Source organism: Xiphophorus hellerii, chromosome 16 (assembly GCF_003331165.1).
Source record: "Xiphophorus hellerii strain 12219 chromosome 16, Xiphophorus_hellerii-4.1, whole genome shotgun sequence".
Classification (NCBI taxonomy): domain Eukaryota; kingdom Metazoa; phylum Chordata; class Actinopteri; order Cyprinodontiformes; family Poeciliidae; genus Xiphophorus; species Xiphophorus hellerii.
Window position 1 is genome coordinate 16,023,315 of NC_045687.1, and position 25,802 is coordinate 16,049,116.

At 38.2% G+C, this 25,802-nt stretch overlaps 3 protein-coding genes across 5 annotated transcripts; 2 read left to right on the forward strand and 1 right to left on the reverse strand.

Annotated features, from left to right (window-relative positions):
* Window positions 1–628: 628 nt before the first annotated feature.
* On the reverse strand, window positions 629–5,560 carry asphd1 (aspartate beta-hydroxylase domain containing 1). 2 transcript variants are annotated; one of them, XM_032587801.1, is made up of 6 exons: window positions 5,461–5,560; window positions 3,374–3,847; window positions 3,020–3,226; window positions 2,051–2,258; window positions 1,513–1,626; window positions 629–1,421 (listed from the first exon to the last, which is right to left on the reverse strand). In XM_032587801.1, exons 2-6 carry the CDS (start codon window positions 3,818–3,820, stop codon window positions 1,312–1,314), a joined length of 1,086 nt encoding a protein of 361 aa, XP_032443692.1. In that variant the 5' UTR covers window positions 3,821–3,847; window positions 5,461–5,560; the 3' UTR covers window positions 629–1,311. The 2 variants fall into 2 exon arrangements, with proteins under 2 accessions (XP_032443692.1, XP_032443693.1); XM_032587802.1 differs by having other exon boundaries at window positions 3,374–3,821; window positions 5,461–5,516.
* Window positions 5,561–5,622: 62 nt separating this feature from the next.
* Window positions 5,623–18,828, forward strand: sez6l2 (seizure related 6 homolog (mouse)-like 2). Of its 2 annotated transcripts, none has more exons than XM_032587798.1 (19): window positions 5,623–5,777; window positions 6,462–6,532; window positions 6,869–6,997; window positions 7,105–7,320; window positions 10,223–10,356; window positions 11,430–11,622; window positions 12,007–12,192; window positions 12,286–12,469; window positions 13,184–13,347; window positions 13,465–13,659; window positions 14,679–14,817; window positions 15,273–15,469; window positions 15,597–15,791; window positions 16,042–16,236; window positions 16,336–16,527; window positions 16,720–16,758; window positions 16,910–17,027; window positions 17,391–17,502; window positions 17,613–18,828. In XM_032587798.1, the coding sequence occupies exons 2-19, from the start codon at window positions 6,475–6,477 to the stop codon at window positions 17,640–17,642; spliced, it is 2,676 nt and encodes an 891-aa protein (XP_032443689.1). In that variant the 5' UTR covers window positions 5,623–5,777; window positions 6,462–6,474; the 3' UTR covers window positions 17,643–18,828. The 2 variants fall into 2 exon arrangements, with proteins under 2 accessions (XP_032443689.1, XP_032443690.1); XM_032587799.1 differs by having other exon boundaries at window positions 6,869–6,934.
* A 1,545-nt stretch (window positions 18,829–20,373) lies between these two features.
* On the forward strand, window positions 20,374–25,187 carry kctd13 (potassium channel tetramerization domain containing 13). Its single transcript, XM_032588236.1, has 7 exons — window positions 20,374–20,761; window positions 21,472–21,732; window positions 21,963–22,132; window positions 22,821–22,910; window positions 23,085–23,137; window positions 23,228–23,423; window positions 23,821–25,187. The coding sequence occupies exons 2-7, from the start codon at window positions 21,495–21,497 to the stop codon at window positions 24,064–24,066; spliced, it is 993 nt and encodes a 330-aa protein (XP_032444127.1). The 5' UTR covers window positions 20,374–20,761; window positions 21,472–21,494; the 3' UTR covers window positions 24,067–25,187.
* The last annotated feature ends 615 nt before the right edge of the window (window positions 25,188–25,802 follow it).

Here is a 25,802-nt window from a genome sequence, read left to right on the forward strand (position 1 = left end):
TGGAGGTCTTTGTCTTAGAGTGCATTTGAAAACTGTCATCTGGCTTTTTCAGTTGGATTTCGAGCAATGTCTTCTTCCTCTCTGAGTCAGCCCATGCTTGTTTCAGCGTGGATTATAGCGCTGTTGCCCGCTTCAGAAAGCCTCTTTACAAAGAGTTTCGCCTTTGTTCTGAAGTTGGTACCCCCATTTTACACAAAACTTTATTTTTGTTTCCCTCAAAATACATTTGAGGGAAACAAATGTATTTCTCTATGTAGCATCACAAAAATATCTAAAGTCTGTAGTTGTTTTGTGATGCTACACAAGAAAATAGTGTGTTTGAGTTTTTGCCTTAAAATACATCTACAAATGTGTCTAAATTAAAGTTTTCCATGTTGTTTCAAGGCTTAATAATCTTAGTGTATGTAAACTTCAAACTTCGAAGAAATATTCATTTGTAATTATTCTGGCATTTAGAAAATAGAAAGTGAAATAAGTATCCTAGCTGACATGAAAAATGTAATCTGATTTAAAGTGAGAGTAAACAGGAGATTTCAATTGCATTTTCTCTAAATTTTCATCACATTTAAATTCAGAGAAAATTCAGATTTACTTTAACTCAAGAAAAAGACACAATTGACAACAACTCTCATTTATACTCTTTTTTTAAATCTTTTACTGTACATAAAATATGTAACAACAAACAAACTAGCAAAGAGTATTTATAAAGAAATCAAAAATATAATAATAACTTTGAGACCAGAAACATTCCAGCATACAAACAGCTTTGTGTTATCATGGAAAGAAAAGACACAGTATATTTGGTTACATTTTGATTGGAAATATCTTAGGCGAGAAAATACATTTAAATTTAAATTTCTGTCATTTTTACTGAAGTATTCACAGTTTTTTGGTTGAATCACCGGTAGTCACACACCGTTTCAAGAAAGTTTCTAAAAACCCATGCACATGCAACAACAGCTCAGATAAGGCCAGTAACAATAACAAGTCTGAGGCTTTGCATGCATGAATTAGCATAGTAAACAGATTTATGATGTCAAAATTTACATCAGTTAACCCCTGCTCTGCTGTTTGTGCTTCCAGGTGCTGTCTGCTTGTGTTTTTATATCAGAATGCCATGCAGGTAGCATAACAGTAAAACTGTTTTAATGAGTACAAATGAGGGCCAAACATCCAACACTGCTTGAATGTGTGGCTAATGGCTTGTCTAATTCTTAAGGAAGGATTCACACAGTGATTCTCTGACTGGAATGAGACACGTGAACCGTGGGCTAAGTTAAGGCATCCCTGCACAGTGCTCACGGTGAAAACTCAGAGGTCAGGGGTGAACATGTAGTCCAAAGCTTGTCTCTCTGCTGCAGCCACATTTGGATGCCACAGGTCCACACTCAAAATGACCCTGGGTCCAGATTCTGGAGGACCTTTAAAGAAGACACAAAGAATCCAGCCTATAGGTGGAGATATATTTTTAAACTACACCAATTTTGCTTTTGCTGCGTGAGGATTTCCTACCCTTGTGAGAGATGGTGTGAAGGAACGAATCATCAAGAAGGAGGCAGTGCCCCTCTGACCAACACTGAGGCTCCCCTCCCACCACCAGCTCACACGAAGTGGGGGTCTGCAAACCTGTGGAAGTGAGTTTTGTCATGGTTCAGCTCCCGATATGGCAATACACAGCAATGTCCCATCTGCTTTTAAAACTGAGAGGATTATTGTCAGATGGGCCAAAGTGCACAACACAGAAATTAACCTCAACCTCTTGCTAATGCATTTCTAACCATTTACATAACTTTGAGTACTGTCGTCTCGTTGGTGATTTTGTTATGCTTACATGAGATGATTGGTTTTGTAACAAAGTGCATGTGAAGTTCATGAAATTATTAGACTTAGAATTAGACTTGAAGGAGTAACGCCATCGAGAAACCCAGAACAATAGAACGACAGTGCATGGAAGTAAATCCTAACATTATGGAAGGAAAAAACTAAATCATTTCATGACTGCTGAATTTATTGTTTTTTTTTACTTAAAAAGTACATATCGTTCACATACCAAGGTGACAGCGAAGGCGTGTGTTTGTCGGTCCGTAGGAGCTCCCCAGTATCGCTCCGGGGCCCAGCAGCCAAAATCCTGCAGATCCCAACGAGTTGCTGTTTATGAAAGTACGCAGAGAAAGAAGTGTGCGATATGTGGAGGGACAGGAGCGGCAGTTCTCTGCCACACAGACCCCGGCGCTGTACAAGGAAAACACGGCCTGGCTCTGAAAAAGAAAACATATTCCATGTTTAAGTCTCAGACGTGGCTTAACCCGACACACTTCTTCTAAATATCTTTTACAAATTATATCTGAACTATGTGTCAAGAACTCATGTATCCACTTCCATTGAGTGCATAATTTATAAAGGCCTTCTTTCTTGATGTTCACAGCTGCAAGTGTTATGGAGAATTTAAAAATTGGTTGAGCCGAGTCAGATTGAGTGGAGAGAAAAACTGAAAATTGATGTCCAAGTGTTAGCATAAATTTTCAATTAGACTTTGGTCTTGAGTTTGATTGACCCGCTTTAATACATGACTGTAATGTTAAATTAAATCTGGCTGCTTGTTCAGAGTCACTGTCCTGCTGGATACTTTCCTTATATCTAGCTTTATTGTTATTTAAAGAAACTCTAATGATTTCTTATGTCTCTCCTTGTTTCAAAATAAAGGGTTCTAAATAACATTGTTTACATGTATATTTAAAGACTATTTTTAAACCATGCAATATGCTCCTTTCACTTCATAATCATTCAGTGTTTTATGTTTGCCTATCTCATAAAGTGCCTAATAATCCAGGTATATTAATATACTTACAACTCACAGTATGTCTCATTATATAATTTTTGTACATATTTATTCCAGTCACCTTTTTAGTGTGAACTTTTCAATAAATAAAATAATATCCCTCATTTGTGAACATTTTCAGTAAGTATTTTTCTCAGACTGTTGCATTCTGTGCTTATGTTTCTTGTCTTTGTTGTGTACCTTTGGCCCCAGACAGGTCCAGCCTGATTTGGAGTCTATGCCTCTCTGGTAAACAGCCTGGAATTCAGCCAAGATGGCGGGATAATTAGCTTCCAACACCTCGATATCGTGTCGGTGAGCATCACGCGGGAAGAAAGGAACACTTGGGACATCCGGCAGGAAGAAGAGATGTGGCTTTTGTATGGTGGAGAGATCGTTCAATCTGACCTGAATTTGGAGAAATGGCAAAGTTGCCCGTTTTGTTTTGTTTTTATATGCCATGTTTCTTTAACTCTTTAAGCCATATCAGTAACACTTTAAGTAAAATTTTGTGAATGACTCCTAACTCTCAGCAGTAAGCTCTGAGTTTCTTACCTGCTCACGAAGGCCTTTGTGAATGCGGCCCATGCCCACCCAGCTGTAACGCTTGGCATACTCTTGCAGTGCTGCATACAGCTTCTTGGCTTCTGCAGACGCCTGGGCAGGGAACAAGGCATGACTCAGCACTGGCGTGAGATATCCCTGTCCCTGCTCCTCATCCTTCGCTGTTTCCATGGAAATGAAAGGCGCAATTTGATCGCTCCTGGACAACTTAGACCGGGCGCTGCACTTTGTTCCCATACACACACCGCTCCGAGAAATCATGGACCGCCTTGAGCTCGACTTTAACTTTCCAGCATGGCCTGGGATTGGCAGGTCAGAGCCAATTCGATAGCAGTGCCACAGAAATAGGAACAGCAGAGTCCACAGAAGGCCACTCAGTGAATGGACACCAAGCTCAACGTACTCAGGCAAAGGCAGTGTGTTTATCGACCAGTCCATCCTTTAGGCGAGGGTGACACAGAACAACTGTAAGCAAAACAGATGAAGAAATCTTAACTTTAGATTTTACTGTTCTTATGATTTATTGAAAACAAAGTTATAGCCTTGAAACATTTTCAGATTTTGTCATTTTGCACCTACAAACTTCACTGCAGAACAATTTTTTGGCCGTTTTTCTTGCGTTTGCTCAGTGCTCTGTAGGAAGTTCAGGGCTCGGTGGGTTAGCTAAAAAGATAAATCTGCTCTACTTTTGTTGCAGTCTGTTCGTTAAGAAGCATAACTAATAGTGAAACACAAAGATTTCACTTATTCTTAATAAATATTCAATGGGCAAAAGCAACAGTTTACAGCAAAGAGAACAATTGTTTATTTCTTTTACTCTAATCAACATGAGTCTGACACTGACCTTGTTTAGTGTTTTGCTTTTACAAAGCCAAGAGTGCCTCTGTTTCCTTCCTTTGAGACGCATCTAAAATTATTCACTTGATACGAATTTGTTTTGTTGTATCTTAAAACAGAATAAATCAATTATTAGTAACTAAAACCACACTGACAAGTGAAGCAAAATCATTATTTTTGATTATATCACTGCCAAAAAGAATGTAAAGAAAGAAAATGTATCAACATCACAACTGACAAAATTATCATTACCTCTGCTGACTTACACCTTTACTCCAAAAAAGTCAGATTGAATGTGTTGTTGCTGCAAGTTTGTTTTCAAACTAGTTAAAAATCACAATTATTATTATTTTTTGGTGTTATTAGTTATTTCAAACATTATATACTCTTTGTCCTGTAGCTAAGTAATTTGTTGAGATTGGCCAAAACATCAAAAGGTTTGAACACTTCTACTTTGTAATGTAAATTATTCAATGATTTTTAGGTGTAGCAACATTTGTGTTAGATGTACTTTTTGTAAAAAAAAAAAAAAAAAAAAAGTAGAAATAATTCTTTTCATGGCATTTTTTGGTTGTTGTTGTTGTTTACTTTTTGAATAATGCATCAATTATAAGTTGGATTTTCCAAAACTTTCTTTGTGGGATTTTTTTATAAGTCTTCGCTAAGAGTATGAAGCCATTTTAACTAAAACTGCATATTTGTGAACAGCCCAGTCTATTTTTGTTTATTATTATTATTGGTCCAGTATAATTTGACATAGATGTAAGTTTCTGAAAGGCAAACAATTTTTATCAAGCCTTCAGTCATCTGAGTAGGGTGAATCATACATGAGTTAAAATAAGGGGTGATAAAGAGGCAAGGGGGAAGATCTATATTGTTTGTAATGTACGGTTACAAGGATGCAGAAAATTAAAGTGCATGCACGGTTTGAACGTATGTGCATGCGAGTTTTGTGTCATTGCAGACTTGTTGTTGCATCAACCCCAGTGATGCTCTCCACTGGCAGGCGTTGGATGCTTCATAAAATGATGCTTCTCGCAGTGGCGTGAGCATTCATTTTGTCTCTTTGCTCTGCACCAGCCCGCACAGCTCAGCTGGCTCGTGTTTACTCCTCACATTGGCATAAACATCCACCGTTCAAGGGAATTCCTGGCGCAAAATGTTTGCCATGCATTATTAAGCAGCGCATGCAAGCGAAAAATCTCTTTCTAGCGCCGGATCAAACATCTCTGTTAGATTACCTTGGTGCACCGTGGAGCTCCGTGTCTGACAGCTTCAGCACCGTGTTGGTTGGACAGCTCCAGCTCTCCAGACAAGAGATGTAAACTTCTGCAGTTTCACCGTTCGGCCGCTAGGGCGCACTTGACGCTCCAGCACAAATGCCCTCACATCTTAGCCGAATGCGTCAAGCACACGGTAACCAGCTAGAGGCAATCTCACCAGTACAAACACAGCATTGTTTACGGCCTTAAGCAACGCAAAACCAACTGAGATACGAGAATAGAAAAAAAAAGAAAAGAAAGGGAAAAAAGAACAGTGGAAGCATCCTGGAAGACAGGTAAGCAGCTGGCACCTTTTTATTGTTGCTGCGGAAACAACAGCGGTGATGACTGATGTTAAAAAAAAAAAATCGTCCTCCGCACAAAGAAGGCCGGGTGATTCTCCCTCGAATAACCCCCATCATTTATGTCACACACCCGGCTGGTATCTATGACAGAGGAACCGCCTCAAAGAGCAGCGGAGGAGCATTTTTGATACAACTAACAGGTTGGAAACAATGAAATTCAAGGGGAACCTTCGGAGACGATGTGGGCTCGCTAGCTGGATTCTGGAATAGCGCATTTTTCGGCGCGTTGTTGCAGATTTAGATGGGAAATTGCATTGGAGGGAAAGCCTGAATATTACACCTAAAAACCGAGTGGTGTTCCCGTGTTATAATTTTACGACGTCTGTGGCAATGCTTTGCATACTGACTTCTAACGTCACGTTTCATTCCACGCATCAATTGCATTAGGAGAGCCTTTTTCAGCATCATGTCGACATGATCTGATTTCAGTCAATTATGACCTGTTTTATGTAAACATTTCAGTCAGATTTGCGGTGACTAACACATTGTTGGCCTATTCATTACCACTGTGTGATTCCTTTGCCTCTTGTTGCTGTTATGAGCTATTAATAGGCAGAGAAATGTGCAAAATCACAAAACGCTTTCTTTGGATTCTGCTTCCTTTAACCTTCTCAGGTCATTCAGAAACATGGGGTTCGCACACCTCGCTGTGATGTTCTCTGTCACCATGATGCACGTTGTTTCAGGTAATTTTGTTTGTGTTCTCCGGTGCATGCACGTTTTTTTTTGTTTTTGTTTTTTTTTCTTTTTCTTTTTGCTGCATCAGTCTGATGCTTGTTGTTTTTTCTCCATTTAAAATCTAAAGGTAACGACTCCACTCTTTTAGACTTTTGACTTATTTTAGACTGTAGCTATTCTGCTGAGGGGAAATTCACATGTCACCACAGCATACGCTAAATAATAAAATGCAAGCAAATGAAACACCATGTGAATTATTAAAGACATATACACAATTTTGGAAGGCACTGTGTTTTATTTGCATTGCAAATAACAAATGCAGTAACCAGTGTTGATTGTTTCAGGTATGACCTTTATGACTCCGGAGTCTGATACTTCACCGACGTCAGCTCCAGACTCCTATCCACCAGGTGAGCTGATACACGCTGCTCTGCAAAGTAAAGAGTACCTGGGACAGGTTTCCGGAGGATCAGGTATACAGAAAACAGAAAACACTTTGCTGTCAGTTCCGCATGTACTTTATTCCACAAAGTGCCCTCGCCTGGGAAATTGCATTAAACTGAAGCCGTTAACTTTGCAGGTACCACCACCAATCCAACACAGGCGGTGCCTGGGCTTGGGATGGCTGAGTCTACAGCAACAGCCATATCACCAGGGCTCCTCACCACCGCTTTAGGCTCCTCTTCTGCCGCGGGCAAAACCGGATCGAGGAGTCCTATGTCTTCGTTCCCCTTGGAAGAAGAGACCACCACAACGCTGATTACCACCACCACTATAACCACAATGCACATGCCAGGTACAAGTTTACCCTCACTTGTCGCCTTGAAAGGGATGTTTTGTTTTTTTTTTAACAACAGCTTTCTGTTTTATTATGATGGGATATCAGATATAATTGAACCGCATTGCCATTTACTCTTTAACATCTGTTTCTCAAGCACCCTTGTATTGCTCGTCCTACAGTAGCTGCCCTTTATCTACAAACACTCATATTAATTCTCACTCAAACTCTGATGAACATCTGAGGGACTCGGGGGGGTAGCACAGTGCCTTGTCCAGAAGAAATTCACACAGTGCAGGATTTGAATTCAAAAGCCTCAGTCTTCTAACTGAAATATGGCGAGCTGGTCTTACTTTGCATGCAAAGTTACATAATTATTGGAAATCATGCAAGGTTTATATAAATATTACGATCACAATATCAGTTGGGATAAATTAACATTTTCCTCATCAACTCTCATTGAAATGATTCTAACTTTCTCTGTGACCTTTAGCATCTTTGCCATTTCTTCTGCATCAGGTGTTTGTGTTTTTACAGTTTAAAGCACATATTTGCATTCTCTGTACAAAAGGTACTTGGCTGTTTTTCTCACCATCTGAAATTAAAGCCAATACAACTTTTCCCATTTAAGGTTAGAAGCAATTATTTAACTGATAATAAATGCTAAACTCCAGAATAGGAAAAAGCTTGGTTATTTTTATAATTTCATCGATGTCAGAGGTTTACAACTGTATCCTCATGTGGTAGGGTGCCCTTTTAAAGTGCTTGACTTGGCTAAAACATATTGGGTTTTCTTCCAAAAGATTCTCACAATAGCTTGATGGGAATTTTGCTTATTCCTGCTGACAGAAGTGGTGCAACTGAGTCAAGTTTGCACAGACCTTTTCAGCTGTGGACACAAATCTTCTCTGTGATTCAGATCTAGGCTTTAAATTGGCCATTTCAGTCAGTGTGACTAGAAAAGCACTTTATAAAATCAATCTGTTTAGTTTTTACCATTTCAAAGCATTGAATTTATTATTACTGAGCCTCTTAATAATTAATTAGTTGGTATACTTAAGGTCTGTGCCCATTTACATTCAAACTCCAACTTCCTGGCTGTTGTCTTAAGATGCTGTTTCACTATGTCTACATAATCTTTGGTCTATATTGTGAAGTGCACCAGTCCCTCCTGCAGTAAAATACATTACACTTGATGCTGTCACTCCCATACATCACAGTTAGTATTTTGTTTTTGGGGTTGCAAGCTTCCTGGTGGTCATTACGGCCAGGTTTTCTCAGAATTCAGGACGTGTTTCTAAGAAATAAGGTCCTTTCCTTTGACTGCTTTTCCAAACTGTTACAAGGCTTTTTTTTATGTTTACTCGCTGGCATTGCAGTGCCAGAACATTTGCCTTTAGTTTTCTTTATGTCGACATTGGTATTTTCTAATCCAACTAAACCAACTACATACTGTGTTTGGAGCCAAGTATAACGTTGCTATTTTTTTCTTCCGAAGAATATGCTTAGGTCACGTTCTTTAAAACTATTGCAGTAGCATATTACTTTCATAGCTATCAGTCAGGACAAAGCTTTTTGTATTTTTTTTATTCTTGAAAGCAAAACTAATTCAGTCCAAATCATAAACACACATTTTTTTTCATATTTGAGCTCTAAAACTATGCACTAATGAATTTACAGTCGCCTACCAAACTATCCAACCAAATTAGTGAATATGTGTGAGAAATGTTTTTTAAAAAATTTTAAAATAGAGATTTGAAAAGTTCTGCATCCATTTGCGTTCAACCTCCTTCACTTTTACAGCACTGAATAAAATACAGTGATCGATCCAACGTATGGTTTTTCTTCCGCTCGATAATTAGGCTTTACTTTGTGTCTGTGAATCACACAAACGTGACAAAATGTGAAAAAATTCAAGGAGTATGAATTTTTTCACATTTTGAGTATGAAGATGACAAGTTGCTTTCCAGCTTTGAAATTTGATGCAACCCAGAGCAAGAATAGAAACTAAAAATGACTTAGATATGTTATATTTATTCCATAATTTTTACCCTGATGCATAGAGTAAAGTCAGTACCAGACATGGAGCACATAACATTATTATTTGATGAACATATAAATATTAATAGTAGGACTATCCTTGCCTGCCTGTGGTCTGTCAGTCAATACTATGCCTTATGACCAGCATGGGGTGATGGAGACGATCCAGTGCTAATGAGTGTCAGAGAAACAATTTGAGACACACCAGTGCAGCAGCATTTCTATTTCTTTCGGTGCCTGTGCAGCTCTCATAGTTTGTGATTGAGAGCGGGGGAGAGAAATATCATGTGAGACAGATGATCTCTGAGGTGTGAGCGTGCTTGAGATAAAAAGACAGAGGGAGCGTCACCTGGGTCCCTCAAGTGTTTCATTTTGCCATCAGTGGTCATTGTGGTTTGCTGATCTCATGTTGTCTGCAGGAGAGATCTCAAGCATGTTTGTTCACCAGCAAGAGTTGTGCCTTAAAGTAACGCTTCAGCTGTCTTGAAAATATTCTTGCCATGGCTCGATTGTGCCGTGGGGCATACTAAATTTGAGTCTGCAACAAAGCGCTGATTGATTTGCAGTCACCCCGCATGAATCTGCAAACGGTGAAGAACAACTAAAACCAATATGGACAAGTGGGGATAAAGCGAATGCTCGCCTAACAATGAGAGTATTGCTTGAAAGAGACATGTTAGACTCAGTTTTTACTAAATTTAAACATTTTCAGAGATCTTGATAGACAAAATCTACCTTTTTTTTTTACCATAACCCAGAAATTAGTAAAAGTAGCCAGTTTTTAGTAAAGCTTGCCAGGTTATGCTATTTTTTAGTATTATTATAATACACATTTTGACTCATTTCTAATTCCTTTTCTGTTATCTCTCTGTTTCTACAGTGCAGTGCAATGCCACGTTGTCAGCAATGGAGGATTTTGTTGAGTCTCCTGATCCTGGATCATCGTCCTCATTTTCTACTCTGGAATGCACCTACAGCATTACTGTGTATCCAGGCTACGGTGTGGAAATTCAGGTTGTGTGAACTGAAAAGCCTATGGTCCTTCAAATTTATGAATGTTTTTCTACTGCAAAGCAATTATCAATTTGTTTTATGTTAATTTTTAACAGAATATATAGACAATATGATTCATATTACCAGTTAATCGTCTCAAACATTTTTTTGAAGAACACTTTTCATGAAGACAAGAGCAACACAAAATGTCTGAAGACATTAAAAACAGATTAACAAAACACATACTAGTTTTAAAGAAACTGATCACATAATCAGCTTATTTAACTAAATAAACTGATAAATAAGATAAGACCGTTGTTAAGGGGCAGTATTATGTAAAATTAGCTTTACATCATGCTATAATCTTATTCCATCATCAAAGACATACCTGGAGTGTTGCCTTGCTTCCTTCATGCATGTATGAGAAATTCTTTAATCTCCCTTGGCAACCATTCAGCTGTGCAAAATGACTGGGTGGACCTAGCTCCACCTTCAAGACGAAGCTCCTTCTCTGAGCCGCAGTTTCCAAGCTACAGAGTTTCCACCTCACAGAGTCCTGCCCTCACCACTCACCCACTCTGCTCCTTCAGACTAGCGAGCAGCAATTAGCAAACCCTTGGTGGAACTGCTGAGGCCATTAGACGAGCTACTCCTCAGGGAAATGCTGGTAAATACATTGTTGAAGGGTTAATAGAGGAGCAATGTTGAGATGACTTTCTGGAGACGGAGTTTCAGAAAGAGAGGGAGTTTTTAAAGAGACAGAGGCCCAATTTCAATTCGTTAAATTACAAAGTCAATTTTTATGAAGTCATATTTGATTTGATATTTAGTTTACGAAAACTAAATATAATCGGATAATCAAATTTTCAGAGCAAAACTTTGTAAATATTGCAACTTAAAACATAAATCAACATGGAACAGATTAAAGATTATATCACCTAGGACAATGTTTAGACTACAATATAAATAGCAGAATTTCAAAACTGTACAATTTCATAACCAAAGGTGAAAATCAACACAGTAGGATCAGTTCATTGATAACTGAATTTCTGAGTTATTATTTATTTAGCTTATCTTCTTGTTTCTTCCTCAAGGTGAGGAAGACAAACCTTTCAAAGGAAGAATCTCTGGTGATCATGGGTCACGGCGGTGCAGGGCCGGAGCTCTTAGCCAATGAGACTCTGATGAAAGAGGGGCAGGTGATCCGCAGTACCACCAATCAGGTGTCCATTCACTACCGCAGTCTCCGGCAGTCCAACCATGGCACATTCAGCCTCCACTATCAAGGTAGAATAACTTCTGTCTGTTTCATGTCACCATTAGGCTCTTTAAAAAAAACTGAGATCTACACCTGTGACATACCAGGCAGCAGGTTCAGTGGTGAATTTATACTCCATGCAAATTAAGAGAGATAATGAAGCCAGACAAAGATAAAGAAAGACATGTATCAGTATTGCAGATAGCCTGTCTTACAATGTAATGATCAGTACCTTGCAGATTAGTTGAGAATGTCCACATAAAGGTTGAGTAGATATTTAAACATTATGACAAAAGACATCCTACTTTCACATTTGCAGAAGACGTGAAACTCACCATTAGGAGATGTTCCGATGTAAAATTAAACTATTTTTGCATCTTCAGCATTAATTTTTATTCTACCTTTGTTGCCAGCCTTCCTGCTTTCCTGCCCTTTCCCCACTTCGCCTGAGGGCGGTGGAGTGACGGTGACAGACATCCATCCTGGAGGTCAGGCACACTTCCACTGCGATCCAGGTTTCCAGATCCGCGGTCATGAGGTGGCAACATGTGTCAACACGACGCAGCCACACTGGAGCACTCATGAGCCTCAATGTGTTGGTGCGTACGACGATTAAAATCTATGATAATGACACCAGCGGTGGCTGATTTACGGTTTGCAAAAAATAATACTATATACGATTTTTCCATCAGTTGTTTCTTGTGGAGGATGGATTCGTAATGCAACTGTGGGAAGGATACTGTCACCACCTCCTCCGCCTGCCAGCAACCACAGTAATGGAAATAATCTGAGCTGCCACTGGCTGATAGAAGCCAAAGAGGGACACAGGCTGCACCTGCACTTTGAGAGGATCGCTCTAGATGAAGATGATGACAGGTAAGCTTGGAGTTTAAGATTTCATATCAATACTCTTGCTTATCCGACGTAATAATAGCAAAGTGATCAAATGGATGAGGGGAAAAATACCTTTTTATTGTTACAGAGGATGAAATATGTTGGAGACTTACAGTGGCGCATGCGATCCTCGCTGAGTTACAAAAATTTGGAGGTGCATGAGCAAGCATCATAACCTAGAAATAATATGAGAAATAACATGAGGCCAACAGGCAGACGCAGAGATGATACGAATGGTATGTGTGCCCTTACGCCCAGCTCAGTGCGTCAACTATACACCTAGCTTAATCCGCCTTTTCTATCACTGTTACTTGTGTATTAAAAAAAAATATTTAAGATAAACTACGCTTAACCTGGCGGGAGAGCAAGTAAAGCCTGGCAGCCCTCCACTGGGGGAAACTCTGCATACCAACGCTAATAATTCTACTGTTCAATGCTTGCTTGTAAGCCCAAAAAATTTAACTTGGCACTCCCAATCCCCAGTATTGATTTTTAATGGCCACAATGTACCATTAAGACCATTAGGTAAAAATCTTTGGGTATTCTTTCACAAAAGAAAGATCAAAAAGAGCAACAATAGTACAGAGACCAGCATGTTTTACCAGAGAAGCACTTTTCCCTTTGCTTTCCAACTACGGTCCTTATTGAGACAACAATTATAGTATTTTTGCACATTTATGTCTCGTCCTGTTCCAGGTTACTTGTCCGCAGTGGGAACAGCTCCCTGTCCCATCTGCTCTTCGACTCTGATCTTGATGACGTCCCAGAGCGCGGGCTGCTGAGCGAGGGCTCCACGCTCTACCTGGAGCTCACAGCTGATTCTTCCTCCATCCCTCTGCTGCTGGCACTCAGATATGAGGGTGAGCGGGGTCTTCAGATGCTAAGCCTATTTCTTTATGCTTACCTCATTCTTTTTTTTCTAGATTCCACCAAACAAAGGAGAACTAGGAATGATCTTTTTCTCTGTGTGTCTGAAGCTTTTGACGATGAGCATTGTTGGGAGCCCTACATGCCTCATGGAAACTTCAGCAGCAGTGACATCTCATATCAACTGGGCACCATTATCACCTTCAGCTGCTCTCCAGGCTTCGTCATGGAGCAGGGCTCAGGAACCATTGAATGCGTTGACCCCAGCAATCCCCATTGGAACGACAGTGAGCCTGTGTGCAGGGGTAAGCTTAATCTATGAGCTGTGGCTGTGTAACAAAAAGACAGTTGGGAAGTCAAATTTTCTTTTCTAAGTCCTATGTTTTAATTGTCCACATACCTACGGTAGCTAAAACAGTAATTTGTATTTATTTGAAGGACATGGTGTTTTCAGCATGTCTATTTCTGGGTGTTCTCACTGCATTTTGATAAGATGGGCGCCTGAAGCTGCAGGATGTTGGCGCCTCAGTGATGGTGTGGTGTGAAAACGTAGAGCAGCATGGAACGTATGACTCAGAACCTTAGCTAAGCACTAAAAGCTAAATACTGTCTTCAATTTTTAATTCCAGAAAAAAAAATTTTTGCTGCCGTCTGCAGTACCTTTGCAAGATAAATGATTAGATTCTAATAAGCTGAATCCTTGAAAATCCATGCAGTAGCAGAAAGGAAACAGAGAGGAAACTGCTAGCAGCAATGTGTTGGAGCAAGTAGAACCTGCATGCATTTATTAGCTGTTTTAACTTACACTATGTATGTTTTCTTAAAGTCTCTGAAATATTTATTGTTCATCCTTCAGATTTTGGTCTCACGTGTAAGTTTCTTCGTAATATCTTAAATTAATTTTACAAATAAGCTTTCAGATTATTTTCAGTGGACAGATATTTGCTTGTTAATCTCTAAACCCTCAAATACTTATTATTCTGCGTTAAAAAGGTTAAAGCCTAAGTCAAGGGATGGACAAGTGATGTGCACATTTTTCCAGACTCCATTTTCTAGAGTTCTGCATGGTTTTTTTCTGCCTTTTAAGCTATAAATAGAAAAAATTACAACGAATAAAACTTATCTTTAGGTACAAAATTAATGTGCTCTTCATTTTTCTTCCATTGATCACTAGGCCAAAAGCCCATTCACTAATGGCTTCATATGCTCTCTCATTAATCACGTTCAATTCATTCAAACATTGTTTTGTAATCTGTAATTTACTGATTCCCTTTTTATCAGTCCAGATTCTTACGTAATGCTGCTGTCTGCTTTGCTCTGTAAGCTTTGTGTGGAGGAGAGCTGACCGAGCCTTCTGGTACCATTCTGTCCCCCGATTGGCCCCAGAGTTACTCCAAGGGTCTTGACTGTATTTGGCAGATCCATGGTAATGAGGAGAAGCGAATTGAACTGGAGGTCAAGATGTGAGTATGCTAACAAAGGACTGTTTGGCATTTTATCACCAAAATTATTGGGGGAAAAAGTGAATTGAATTTTATTCAGTAATTATTCAGACTTTACGTCTGTTTAATAAAAATGTAAATACAAATCTTGCTTTCAGCAAAGGAATTGACAGCTGTGGCAAAAATCTCTTTTTTTATTATTTTCAAATTAAGCTTTTGAATTTTTATAGGAATTTGTAAAACTGCATATCATATCTTTGTTTTAGTAATTATTAATGAAAGACGTAGATAAATAACTTCATGACTTGTTTTATAAACCAACTGCCTGTAGTCCCATTTCCTTCCTTCATTCTCCTCTATGCCATAAAATAAAACAGTAGCTGGGTGGATTATTCAACTTAAAAGGAAAGACTCTTTCTGAATTGAAAGCTGACATATTTTTAACTTTTTTTTTTTGTTTTTCATTTTTCTTTCAGCTTGAATATTCGTCACACTGATGTGCTGACGGTGTTTGATGGACATGACGTCATGTCTCACGTGATCGGCCAGTACATGGGCTCTAAAGAGCGCTTCCAGATTGTGTCTGGGGGGTCAGAGGTCACCATTCAGTTTCAGAGCGACCCGGATGATTCCAGCTTCATCCTCAGTCAGGGGTTTCTTATTCATTATCGTGGTGAGTGAACTGGAAATCCAATTTGCTTTACCATATGAAGCTTGTTTAGATTTGTTTCACTGATCAGTAAAAAAAAATATTTGCTTTCACCAAGCCTCTCTCTCTCTCTTTCTCTCTCTCTCTGCAGAAGTTGAACCGAACGACACATGCCCCACTCTTCCTCAAATCGAGTTTGGCTGGATCAGCTCATCCCACTCCTCTCCTGTGAGAGGCAGCGTCCTGACCTATCAGTGCCAGCCCGGTTATGACATCAGCGGCTCAGACATCATCACCTGCCAGTGGGACCTGTCCTGGAGCAGCGCCCCACCCACATGTGTTAAAGGTCATAGGATAATAGAAATGATCAAAAGTTACTTATTAAAGTTAAAAAGCTAATTTGTTAATACACTTAGCTAAGAAATGATCTTCCCTCTCTCTCTTTTACTTTAGCTTTTTTCATTTTGAAAAAACATGCTGTGTAACCAGACAGGACTGAGAATAGGACGTTACTCCTCCTAAGGCTTCTTGAGCAGATTTTTTAAAATATTTTTGGTTAATTTTGTGTCACTTGTGTCTGACTTTACCCCTCACAGTGCAACAGTGTCCTGATCCAGGAGAGGTGGTGAACGGGGCACGCTCTGTGCGTCCCGAAGCGGGGTTTGCTTTGGGGACAGTCGTGCGTTTCTCTTGTAATCAGGGTTATCAACTCGAAGGGCCCAGTCAAATCTCCTGCTACGGTCGTGACACTGGTACCCCTAAATGGAGCGATCGCAGCCCGAAGTGTGTCTGTAAGGCTTCTTTTTGTCTCTTCTCCAACATTGCTCGTCTTTCATGATCGCTGTTGATGTCAATCTGACTGTAAGAGTGTTTTTGTATGTTATATACAGTGAAATATGACCCATGCCCAAACCCTGGAGTCCCTGACAACGGCTACCAAACTTTATACAAACACAGCTACCAGGCTGGGGAAACTCTGCGCTTCTTCTGCTATGAGGGCTATGAACTCATTGGAGAGGTCATTATCACATGTGTTCCTGGACACCCATCTCAGTGGAACAGCCCGCCACCCTTTTGCAAAGGTAAGGGTTGCAACACTCCCAATATTTCTTTTTGCTGCTTGTGGCTTTTCATGCCACACCTTCTACACCTAGTTTTTCTTTTCTAAAAAAAAAAAAAGCCTATTTTTTCCTTTATTACCAGATGTTATCATGTAAAGCACTTCAATGTGCCTTGTTGCTCAAACCGATGAGATCTTGTTTTATTGTTCTCAGTGGCATACGAAGAGCTTTTGGACGACCACAAGTCAGAAGGTAATTTCTCATCTCAAGTGCATTTAAAATCAATTCCTACATTTTTAAAAGCTGCTGTCTGTGGGATCTAAATGTGCCTTTATAGGCGTACTTTTATCACAAAGTGAAGGACACAGAAAATCATCACAATTGACGTTTGATTGTTTTGCAGTGTCCCAGTCTTTCGAGCCATCCCGTCAGATCCTGAGTGAAAACATCGCCTTGGCGATTATTCTGCCCATCATTCTGGTCATCCTCCTGATTGGAGGCATTTACATGTACTATACAAAGTAAGTTATGCTGTTAATTAAAGTTAAAGGTTAAAAGGCCATGCTACCGTATTAAAGCAGAGGATTAAAATTAAGGTATAGGTATCAAATTCAAATTAATAAATACATGTCAGAGATAAATAAATAAATCAATATCAATTATTTTATTTTGGCAGCAGTTGTTGCTTTTCAGTTCAACATAAAAGCAGGTCACTATATATATAATATGTTTATATAATTTTATAATACTGTTATCTATAGAGTTTTTACTCAGGGTTTTCATAGTTTTGGATTTCCATTCTTAGATTTAATATTGCTTTTTTTAGTTCTGTGCCTCAGTTTTTTCACTCAGCGCTTGATGTGTTTATCATCTGTCTCTTGTAGCATTTGCAGACTAGAATGGAAGCCTCTCTTCTGGAAATCTCTCTCTCACACACACTCCTACAGTCCCATTACAGTCGAGTCGGATTTCAACAACCCTCTCTATGAAGCGGGAGTAAGTAAAGGAGCCATCACTCTATGAAATTCATTCATTTCGCTCTCAGTCTCTAAATGTTCCCAATTTCAAAGCTTAAAGTAATCCGTTTGTTTCTAATGTGATCACAGGACACGCGGGAGTATGAAGTTTCCATTTGAAGAAGAGCATTTCTGGGTGAGAAATAAAACCACAGAAGCATTAAATTCTTGAGGAAGACAAAGTCTTTTTGTATGAAAAGGCCTCACTCCCCCTATAATACTTGCTTTTTCTTTATTTTTGTGTTTTCTTTTATGTTGTTTTTTTTTTTTTTACCATTGCAGTTTGTAACTACTTTTTATTGATTGTGCTTCATCTGCCAAAAGTGAGACCCAGGTAATGGTGTAACTTTTTGTGCTATTAGGACTGGTGCCTTATGAAGGATAAGAAATTGACTTCTAAAAGAAAATGGAAAAAAATTGCAGGCAAAGAAAATGTAAATGAGAAAAGGGGGAATTTTTTTTTCAGTTATTATTTTGTTACAAAGCTAAAACATTAGGGAGCATGGCAATACTTTAGTTGAAACAATCAAAAGTTATGTTCATGGTTCAATAAAAAATGCTTAATATTTGTTTTTACTTTCTAAAGCGACTCTTATGTTTCAGAGTTTCGCAGCAAATGTAAAAGAAACCTCTTTTAAAACAATAAACTTCTCCTTCCTTTTTTTCTCACAGGTTGTAACAAATTCACACTATTTGAATGTAAATATCTGACTTAATATATACACTTGGTGGCAGGAGGCTATATATTTTCATTATATACACATAATGAAAGTTCTGTGCCAAAATATAATGTTAAATAATTTAATGTCTCTTAGTGTTTCATCCGTTGTTGGATTAGTGTTTACAAAGGCAGTGTTTATTTTATTCTTCGCTGTTTCTGCCGTCATCTGCAAACTGTCGCACCACATACTGTATAAGCAAAGGTGAGGACATGAATGTCATAACGCTTCGAGCATGCACTGATTGTAAATTATATTGCTTTTGCTCAATCTCTTACATTAACATTATAGTTACTGGCAGGTATCATTGTTATCAAATTTGATGTTGTATGCACTACGTTGATGAGAAACTTTAAATCTTGCCGCTTGCTGTGATGCGCATTATGTATTTATTTATAAACGATTGTTTGAACGGTGAATTTTAGACATTCACTGGGCCAAATGAGGGATTCCTGGAGATTGTTGATTTGTTGACTTAAATCTTCTATGATCATCAGCGACATTTCTTTGCTTCATATATAAATACACTTTTAAAGACAGTGAATCATTTGCAGAATTGAAAATAAAGTCTTTGTTGAATGGTGTAACGAGCTCGCAAGTGTGTTTTCATTTTCGAAATAACTGGGATTCCTATTTCACATGTTAACACACATTTAATATCAATAAGTAAATAAAGTAGCATCTTTTTGACACTGTAGAAGAAACACTAAAATGATTTATGGATTTATTCCATGTATTCTGTTATACACTTAATGGCTGACACTCCTGGTAAAGATGTGGAAAAAAGACTTGAGTACACATTGCAACAGTATATCCTGATATAGAAAATTTTAGAAAAATACATTATTTAATTTCAAGTGTGTGAGGAAAATATCCTGATAAGTTTTAAATGTTTCTAACAAAATTGGCACTATCAGAATTGCATACAGCCTTCTTAATGTACAACCCCGTTTTGCAAATGGTAAATCAGCTAATCTTCCTTAATATCACAAAAGGAATTGGAGCGTGAAAAAGGTTTGGCATCATTATCCTGTTGAAAGACCTAACAGCCCATTTTCAGTCTTTCTGCCCGAGTGCATCAGCTTTTTTATGTGTTGGTATTTCATGCATCCTAACAGGATTCTTTGAGAGAGAACCCAAAGAATCCAGGTTCACTGCATCAAATGTCAATCACCAAACATAATGGAGGACATGAGACACTTTTGAGATATTTATGCTTTGTTTTATGCCAGACCTACCTGGAGTGTTTGTTGGTGAAAGCTTAATCAGTTTCATTTCACAATAAAAACTTAATTGCAGTTCTTCCCATTCCTCTAAAACATGGATAGATAGCAATAGCATTTATTTGTTGTTTTGGAGAGTTAGGAAACCCAAAATGTACTGAGACTAAGTTCGCTCCAGTTTTCTAATAGTAAATACTGATTTTTATTTATTTTTTTACCCCTATAGTTATCCTGTGGCAAGATGATAATTAGAACTTTATTATTTTTTTCGAGTTGTTTTATACCTCATAAAACTCATACTTTATTGTTGTTCCATGTAGACGTCCAAGATTAAGCAAGCAGTTATTATTTTGTATTTTTTGACTTAAGAAAAAAGTCAAAGTATATCTGCCCTACTTGAATGACATGTTATCTCGTCTCTCCTTTTTTAAGGGTAGTTATGATACATGGGTTTCTGTTGTGTTACATTTGGAAACCAGGAAAAATGTGTGTTTTTTATTTGTTTGTTTGTTTGTTTTTTGTCCTGGAAAATAGATAACAAATCACTGACAAGTAATATTTGGTGTCAGAAAGGAGCGAACGCAGTTTCTTGTGTGCCATGAGAATCAATCCGATGAAGAGTGCTGATGTTACAGTTTCCCATTTTAACCACATGGAGGCAGGAAAACCTAAATTCACCACGGAATTACAAATGACCTTCCTCAGGTCAAAAGACTTTCAGAGCTGAATTTTCGCAAATTTTATATTATTATGAGTCTTTGTTCTACGTATTTTCTCCTCTGATTTTACATACAAAAAGGTTAGAGAATCAAAACAGACTCGGCACCTGAAGATTGACATTAATAAGACCAGCCAGCAGGTGGCGGTAAATCACGTCCGAACTGCGGAAAGCAGCGGAAGAGGATTGTCTTGTTTTTCATTTCCGAGTGACCTATTTAGCTTCTCACATTAGCATCAGTTGATAATCAGCGTCTCAAACAATGGGGATAGCGTCAGTCGATATAGTAATTTTGTTTATTGATTAGGTCGTTTAGACTGTTCACCACAGATGAAGCTGTACTCAGTAAAATACATCTGTTAGCATGAAGTGAATGAAAACAGAGCAGTCGGGGTTAGCTTGTTTATTTGGGAAGGTGGTTGCGGTAGAAAAAAAGAATGATGTTTGTGCTGCTAGCTTCGTTGTAAATGCTTGTGTGTTAATTAGCTTGTTTATGCTAGCTGATAATAATTTCCTGATATATTATCGCTACGCTCAGAAAGAGTTTTCACTCTTTATCACCCTTGGATGTTCAACGTGGTGAGTATGTTCTAATGTAAATAGCCTACGTTTATTTGCGTGTTTACATTTGATATATTCGTATCTAGACACCAGTTGGTTTGGTAATGTATTTCTTTTTCACGCAGGAAACTAAGGGGCACATTTTAACTAAGAGATTAATATTCACATAAATTGAAGACCGAGACTAAAAATTGTTTTCCAAAAAAAATAAAAAACGAATTAATCACAGTTACAGATAAAAATGTAGTCGTTTGAAGAGGATATTTAGGCTTTTACTTTACTCAGATCTGACTGATAAGGCCATATGCCAATTTTGTTGTTGCTGTTATTTTTATACAGTTTAAAACAACAGTAATTTAACTGAGGTAGATCAAGTTATTGTGCTGTAAGAGATTATTATTTTGTATACAGAAATGTTTTGCTATGATGTCTCAAAAGTATATCTTTCAGGGTCAAAATTAAACAACTGTAATGTTAGAGACTACCTGCTTTTGCTTGTTTTACAATTGCTTCTTTGATTATTTTCTATATAATCAAAGTTATTTGTCTATTTCATGTTGGATCTAAATAACTTTGATCTTAAAAAGTCAACTTTCTAAACCTGAACTAAAAGTCCTGAAAACAGCTAAAGTAGTGCCATCATCCAAATTTCACTGATACTCACCCACCTTGTTTTTGTGGTTGAATATGACTGAGGAAATGAGCTAGCCTGTTCTTCTGTACTGCAGTCGAGAAGCGAGCCCACAGCCCCATGTCTGCGGAGGCTTCAGTCGGCGGTCATGATGCTGACTCCGTCCAGTCTGCCGTTCCCCAGCCTGCCTGCCACAGCACAGACGGGCACAGAAATCCGGGTCTGATGGGGAGCAAGTACGTCAAGTTAAATGTTGGCGGCTCCCTGCATTATACAACCATCCAGACGCTAAGCAAAGAAGACAGTCTTCTGCGAAGCATTTGCACTGGCGCAACAAATGTTACCATAGACTCTGAAGGTCAGTAGATGTGTGTCTGATAGCTGCTCACCTATTAGCGCATCTAACAGCGCATGATATTGTTTAATGTCCTTATTTGCTGGTCCAATGTGACCTGATCCATTTGGGGGAAAAAAAATATGTTGGAACTGTATTACAGTCTATGCTTTTCCCTGTTTGCAAATCTGTTTATTTTTCTGCAGTTTGCAGAGCCATATCACTGTCTGAGAGAAATGATCCTGTTGCTTTAGGTTGGGTGGTTTTGGAAAGGTCCGGTCGACATTTTGCATTGGTGTTGAACTTCCTGCGAGATGGTTCGGTACCACTTCCAGAAGACCACAGAGAGCTTGATGAGATCCTAAAGGAGGCCCAGTTCTACAGGGTACAAGGACTAGTCCAACACTGCCTCAATGCCATGCAGGTAATTAGAAGATTTGAGATTTTTACGTGTTTAGTTATTGACATGAAAAATGGATAGTTTGGAAATGGATAAAAATGGAAAAATTGATAAAATGAGCTTGAAATTAATTTTAAACAAGTTTGTCAATGAGCTCATCTGATCTGTCCTAACTAGTTTAGTTAGCTTCAATTGAACTGGCTCACAATTCAAATACAATTTTATTTTAACAAAATATGAAGTCTGGAATAGATGGTCAAATAATTAGTAACAGTTCATCATTATTTACTTTCTAATAACTAACAAGCAGCTTTTATTTTATTGTTATTTTAACATTTATGTGGATCTTATTGTTTTGTCTCCATTTCATATAATTGGAGGATTCTAGTTTGTAAGAAATTCTTCTTGGAAAATTTGCTCTGGCCTCTTATTAGAAATGTAATGATGAGTTGTAATGTTAAGTTCTGGGCATTATTTTTTGTATCAATTTTTACTTAGGTTTTTTTAGTGTGAAGTCTTGAGCGTTTTTCTTTGTTGTTTTTCTGTGATGAGTTTGAGGGAATTCCTAAAATATTTACAAAATATACATTTTTACAGAGTGGTTTTCCTTAATGCAATAGACATGTCTCATGCACATTATTATAAATGAAGAAATGTACACATCTTTTTCTTACATATGTAAAAACATTTTTTTTTTGTCTTTTACTTTTAGAAACAACAAGATATTTTCGAAAGTGTTTGCCGCATCCCAATGATCACATCAGCCAAAGAAGAGCAGAAGATGATTGCTTCATGTAGAAAAGTAACTTAAATCTAAATGAAACAAAAATCCTGTAGGAAAGATATTTTCTTGCACTTTACTGTTTCCTGCCCCTTTCTTAAAATAATTTTCAGTTTAATAATTTTTTTATATTGTTGAGTCATTACAGAAATCTGATCATGCTTTGCCTCATGTGTTCTTGTTCTCTATTTGCAGCCAGTAGTCAAGCTCCAAAACAACAGGGGAAACAACAAGTATTCATATACTAGGTAAAAACACTTACTAAACATGTTTTTTCGAGATATACATTGCTGATTATTCTGATTATTCTCCATCTTCTCGTTTTGCCCTGTTACTAGTAACTCCGATGACAACCTGCTGAAGAACATCGAGCTGTTTGACAAACTGGTGCTCCGATTCAACAACCGTGTCCTGTTTGTGAAAGACGTGCTCGGTGACGAGATCTGCTGCTGGTCCTTCTACGGCGAAGGCCGCAAAATCGCAGAGGTGTGCTGCACCTCCATTGTGTACGCAACGGAGAAGAAGCAGACCAAAGTAAGCTTTGTGTGACAGGTTTCAGAGCTGTTGTTACTTGCTCTTGACAACAACTTATTCACTAAAATAAGTTGTTAAAAATGTGTTCAATTCTTGGAAAATGTTCACATTTTGTCACGTTGCAAGTACAAACATTGATTAATTGCACAGTATAAGAATTTCTTGTAATGAAATCCTTATACTGGATACCACTCAAGACAAAGTAGTATTTGATTCAAAGGGAATTTTTTTATACAAAAACAAATCTTGAGTTTGGTTCACTTTTGTATTTAGCCCCCTTTAACTTTGTAAGTAAAAGTGAACAAAGCATTATTTAAAAGAGTAACTTGAAATAGGGAACATCATAGAAATGAATAAGGGGGCATTCATATAAAATAAATCATATTCATGTTTTTAGGTTGAGTTTCCCGAAGCGCGGATATTTGAAGAAACGCTCAACATCCTCATCTATGAGAACAACCGAACCGGTCCAGGAGGGTTGCACCTTTTAGATTCTAGAGGCTCGGGTTCATCGCTCGGAGCCGGCCAATCAGAGGAGGAGGGTGCAACGGGAGGGGACAGACGAGTACGCAGGATCCACGTAAGGAGGCACATAATGCATGACGAGAGAGGACACGGCCAGCAAACTGTGTACAAGGATTAACTGTGACAGAAAATATGGCATGGAAGAATTCAATGTTTTTTTGGTTTTTTTTTGTATGTTTGCAAAATGAAACATTCTTTGTTCACAGTAATAATGAAGTCTTTACTTATTTCATGAAATGTCTTTAAGCACTTGCAGAGACCCGGCGGTTGATTGAATTTTAAGTGAGGAGAGAGTTTAGTGATGTTTACAACAAAATCAATTTGCATATTTCAACAGAAAGTGTATAAAGTCAGCTGTGACTGAAACTGGTAGAATAATATTTCAAATGTTAGTACCTTCCTGCATGATACTGAATGAGCCTCAAAACCCATGTATCTAGTAGAGCAGACCACCTGCCATTTATTTGGGTGTAAATAGTTTGAACTGGCAGCTTTGTCTGTGTTTAATATGTAGGAAACATTTATCCAGGATGTGATGCGTCTGGTTTCTCTGTTGGAGGACGATGGTACTGCTGCACAGAGCCTGACTGACAAGTCGGTGAAGTTGAGCCTCGACATGTTAACACTGGAATTAAAAAGAAAAGCCATGTTTTTAGTTGTTGAGCAGCTCTGTTTTCTGTGTTTAAATTATTATAAATGCTGCTTCAAGCTTCTTCTTTTTTATTATTAATTTATAAACTTAATTTATTGTTTGGTATTTAACTTTTGTAAATGAAATCAATCTTTGTTACCTGATGCTTGAGTGAGTTTTGATTCTGCTGCTATTGAGCGCACTCTGTTGCTCGTGGCAGATTTTGAGATTGCTCCTCTAGATTAATGCAACCTGAACTTTTGGCTTTAGTTCAGTGTTAAAAAATGAGCTGTGACTGTTATCTTGGTATGTTTTTCTGAGCCATTTTCTCTCGTGTTTGTTTTATTTTACACCAAATCACAGGATTTAGCTTAAATTAATAGGTAATGCAGTCTGTAAAACGTTTAACTAGACTTGACTGTCATTTCAGGAGAGTTTAAGGTACTATTTCTTTTTTCCTAATCATCACTGGTGGTAACCTAAGCACTCATAAAAATAAGAAGGAAAAAACACATTGAATGCAAATGGTATGTGTGTATGACCTTGGAAAATGCACTAATTTAACTTCCGTCCTGGAAATGTTTGAAATAAATTGCTTATGAAATCCATCTTCTGCTTACTACTTTTTTTTCCTTTAACATATTAAATGGATATAAATCTTAAATGTGGTTGACCAGCTTTACACATTTGGGATAGCTTGATAAAAGTTCACTCTACCTTCTCCAGCTGTAGCTTGACTAGAGTATGAGCCTGCTGATTTTTATTTTTACGTTGTTTATCCACTCCTGCTAGAATTTAGGAAGTGTTTAAAGATGCTAGGAGGTATCAGAGAGGTGAGGATGGACCTCTCCCCTAGGTTCAATATTAGCTTGTTTGACAACATCCTAATTGAAGAGCAATACTGCCAATGCAATCCAGAATGTTGACATTTGTAGCCCATGTTTAGCATTTGTCTGTGCAGTGGCTCTTTTGGAAAGGATTTCACTTGACAATCCTCTCAAGGCTGAGGATCTCCCTGTTGATAGGGCACTTTCTCCTTCCAGCCTTCATCCTTCCACTCGGTTTTCTGTTAATATACTTGGGTACAGAACAACCATCTTCATTAGCAGTAATCTTTCAGCATGGTCTTCCCCGTGATTATGTAGATTACTGACCCACAGAGAGAGAGACTCAACAGCTCAGGAAACCTTAGCAGGTGTCTTTATTTAATCAGCTGATTAGAA

Bases quoted from the DNA above. Each gene is read 5' to 3' on its own strand.
- asphd1 (XM_032587801.1), bottom strand. From the start codon at position 3,820: ATGGACTGGTCGATAAACACACTGCCTTTGCCTGAGTACGTTGAGCTT. The intron at 3,227-3,373 runs GTAAGAAACTCA...CTCCAAATTCAG, and splicing joins ACAAAGGCCTTCGTGAGCAG to GTCAGATTGAACGATCTCTC. The intron at 2,259-3,019 runs GTACACAACAAA...TTTCTTTTTCAG, and splicing joins GGACCTGTCTGGGGCCAAAG to AGCCAGGCCGTGTTTTCCTT.
- sez6l2 (XM_032587798.1), top strand. From the start codon at position 6,475: ATGGGGTTCGCACACCTCGCTGTGATGTTCTCTGTCACCATGATGCAC. The intron at 6,998-7,104 runs GTATACAGAAAA...TTAACTTTGCAG, and splicing joins ACAGGTTTCCGGAGGATCAG to GTACCACCACCAATCCAACA. The intron at 13,660-14,678 runs GTAAGCTTAATC...TTGCTCTGTAAG, and splicing joins CAGTGAGCCTGTGTGCAGGG to CTTTGTGTGGAGGAGAGCTG.
- kctd13 (XM_032588236.1), top strand. From the start codon at position 21,495: ATGTCTGCGGAGGCTTCAGTCGGCGGTCATGATGCTGACTCCGTCCAG. The intron at 21,733-21,962 runs GTCAGTAGATGT...CTGTTGCTTTAG, and splicing joins TGTTACCATAGACTCTGAAG to GTTGGGTGGTTTTGGAAAGG. The intron at 23,424-23,820 runs GTAAGCTTTGTG...TCATGTTTTTAG, and splicing joins CGGAGAAGAAGCAGACCAAA to GTTGAGTTTCCCGAAGCGCG.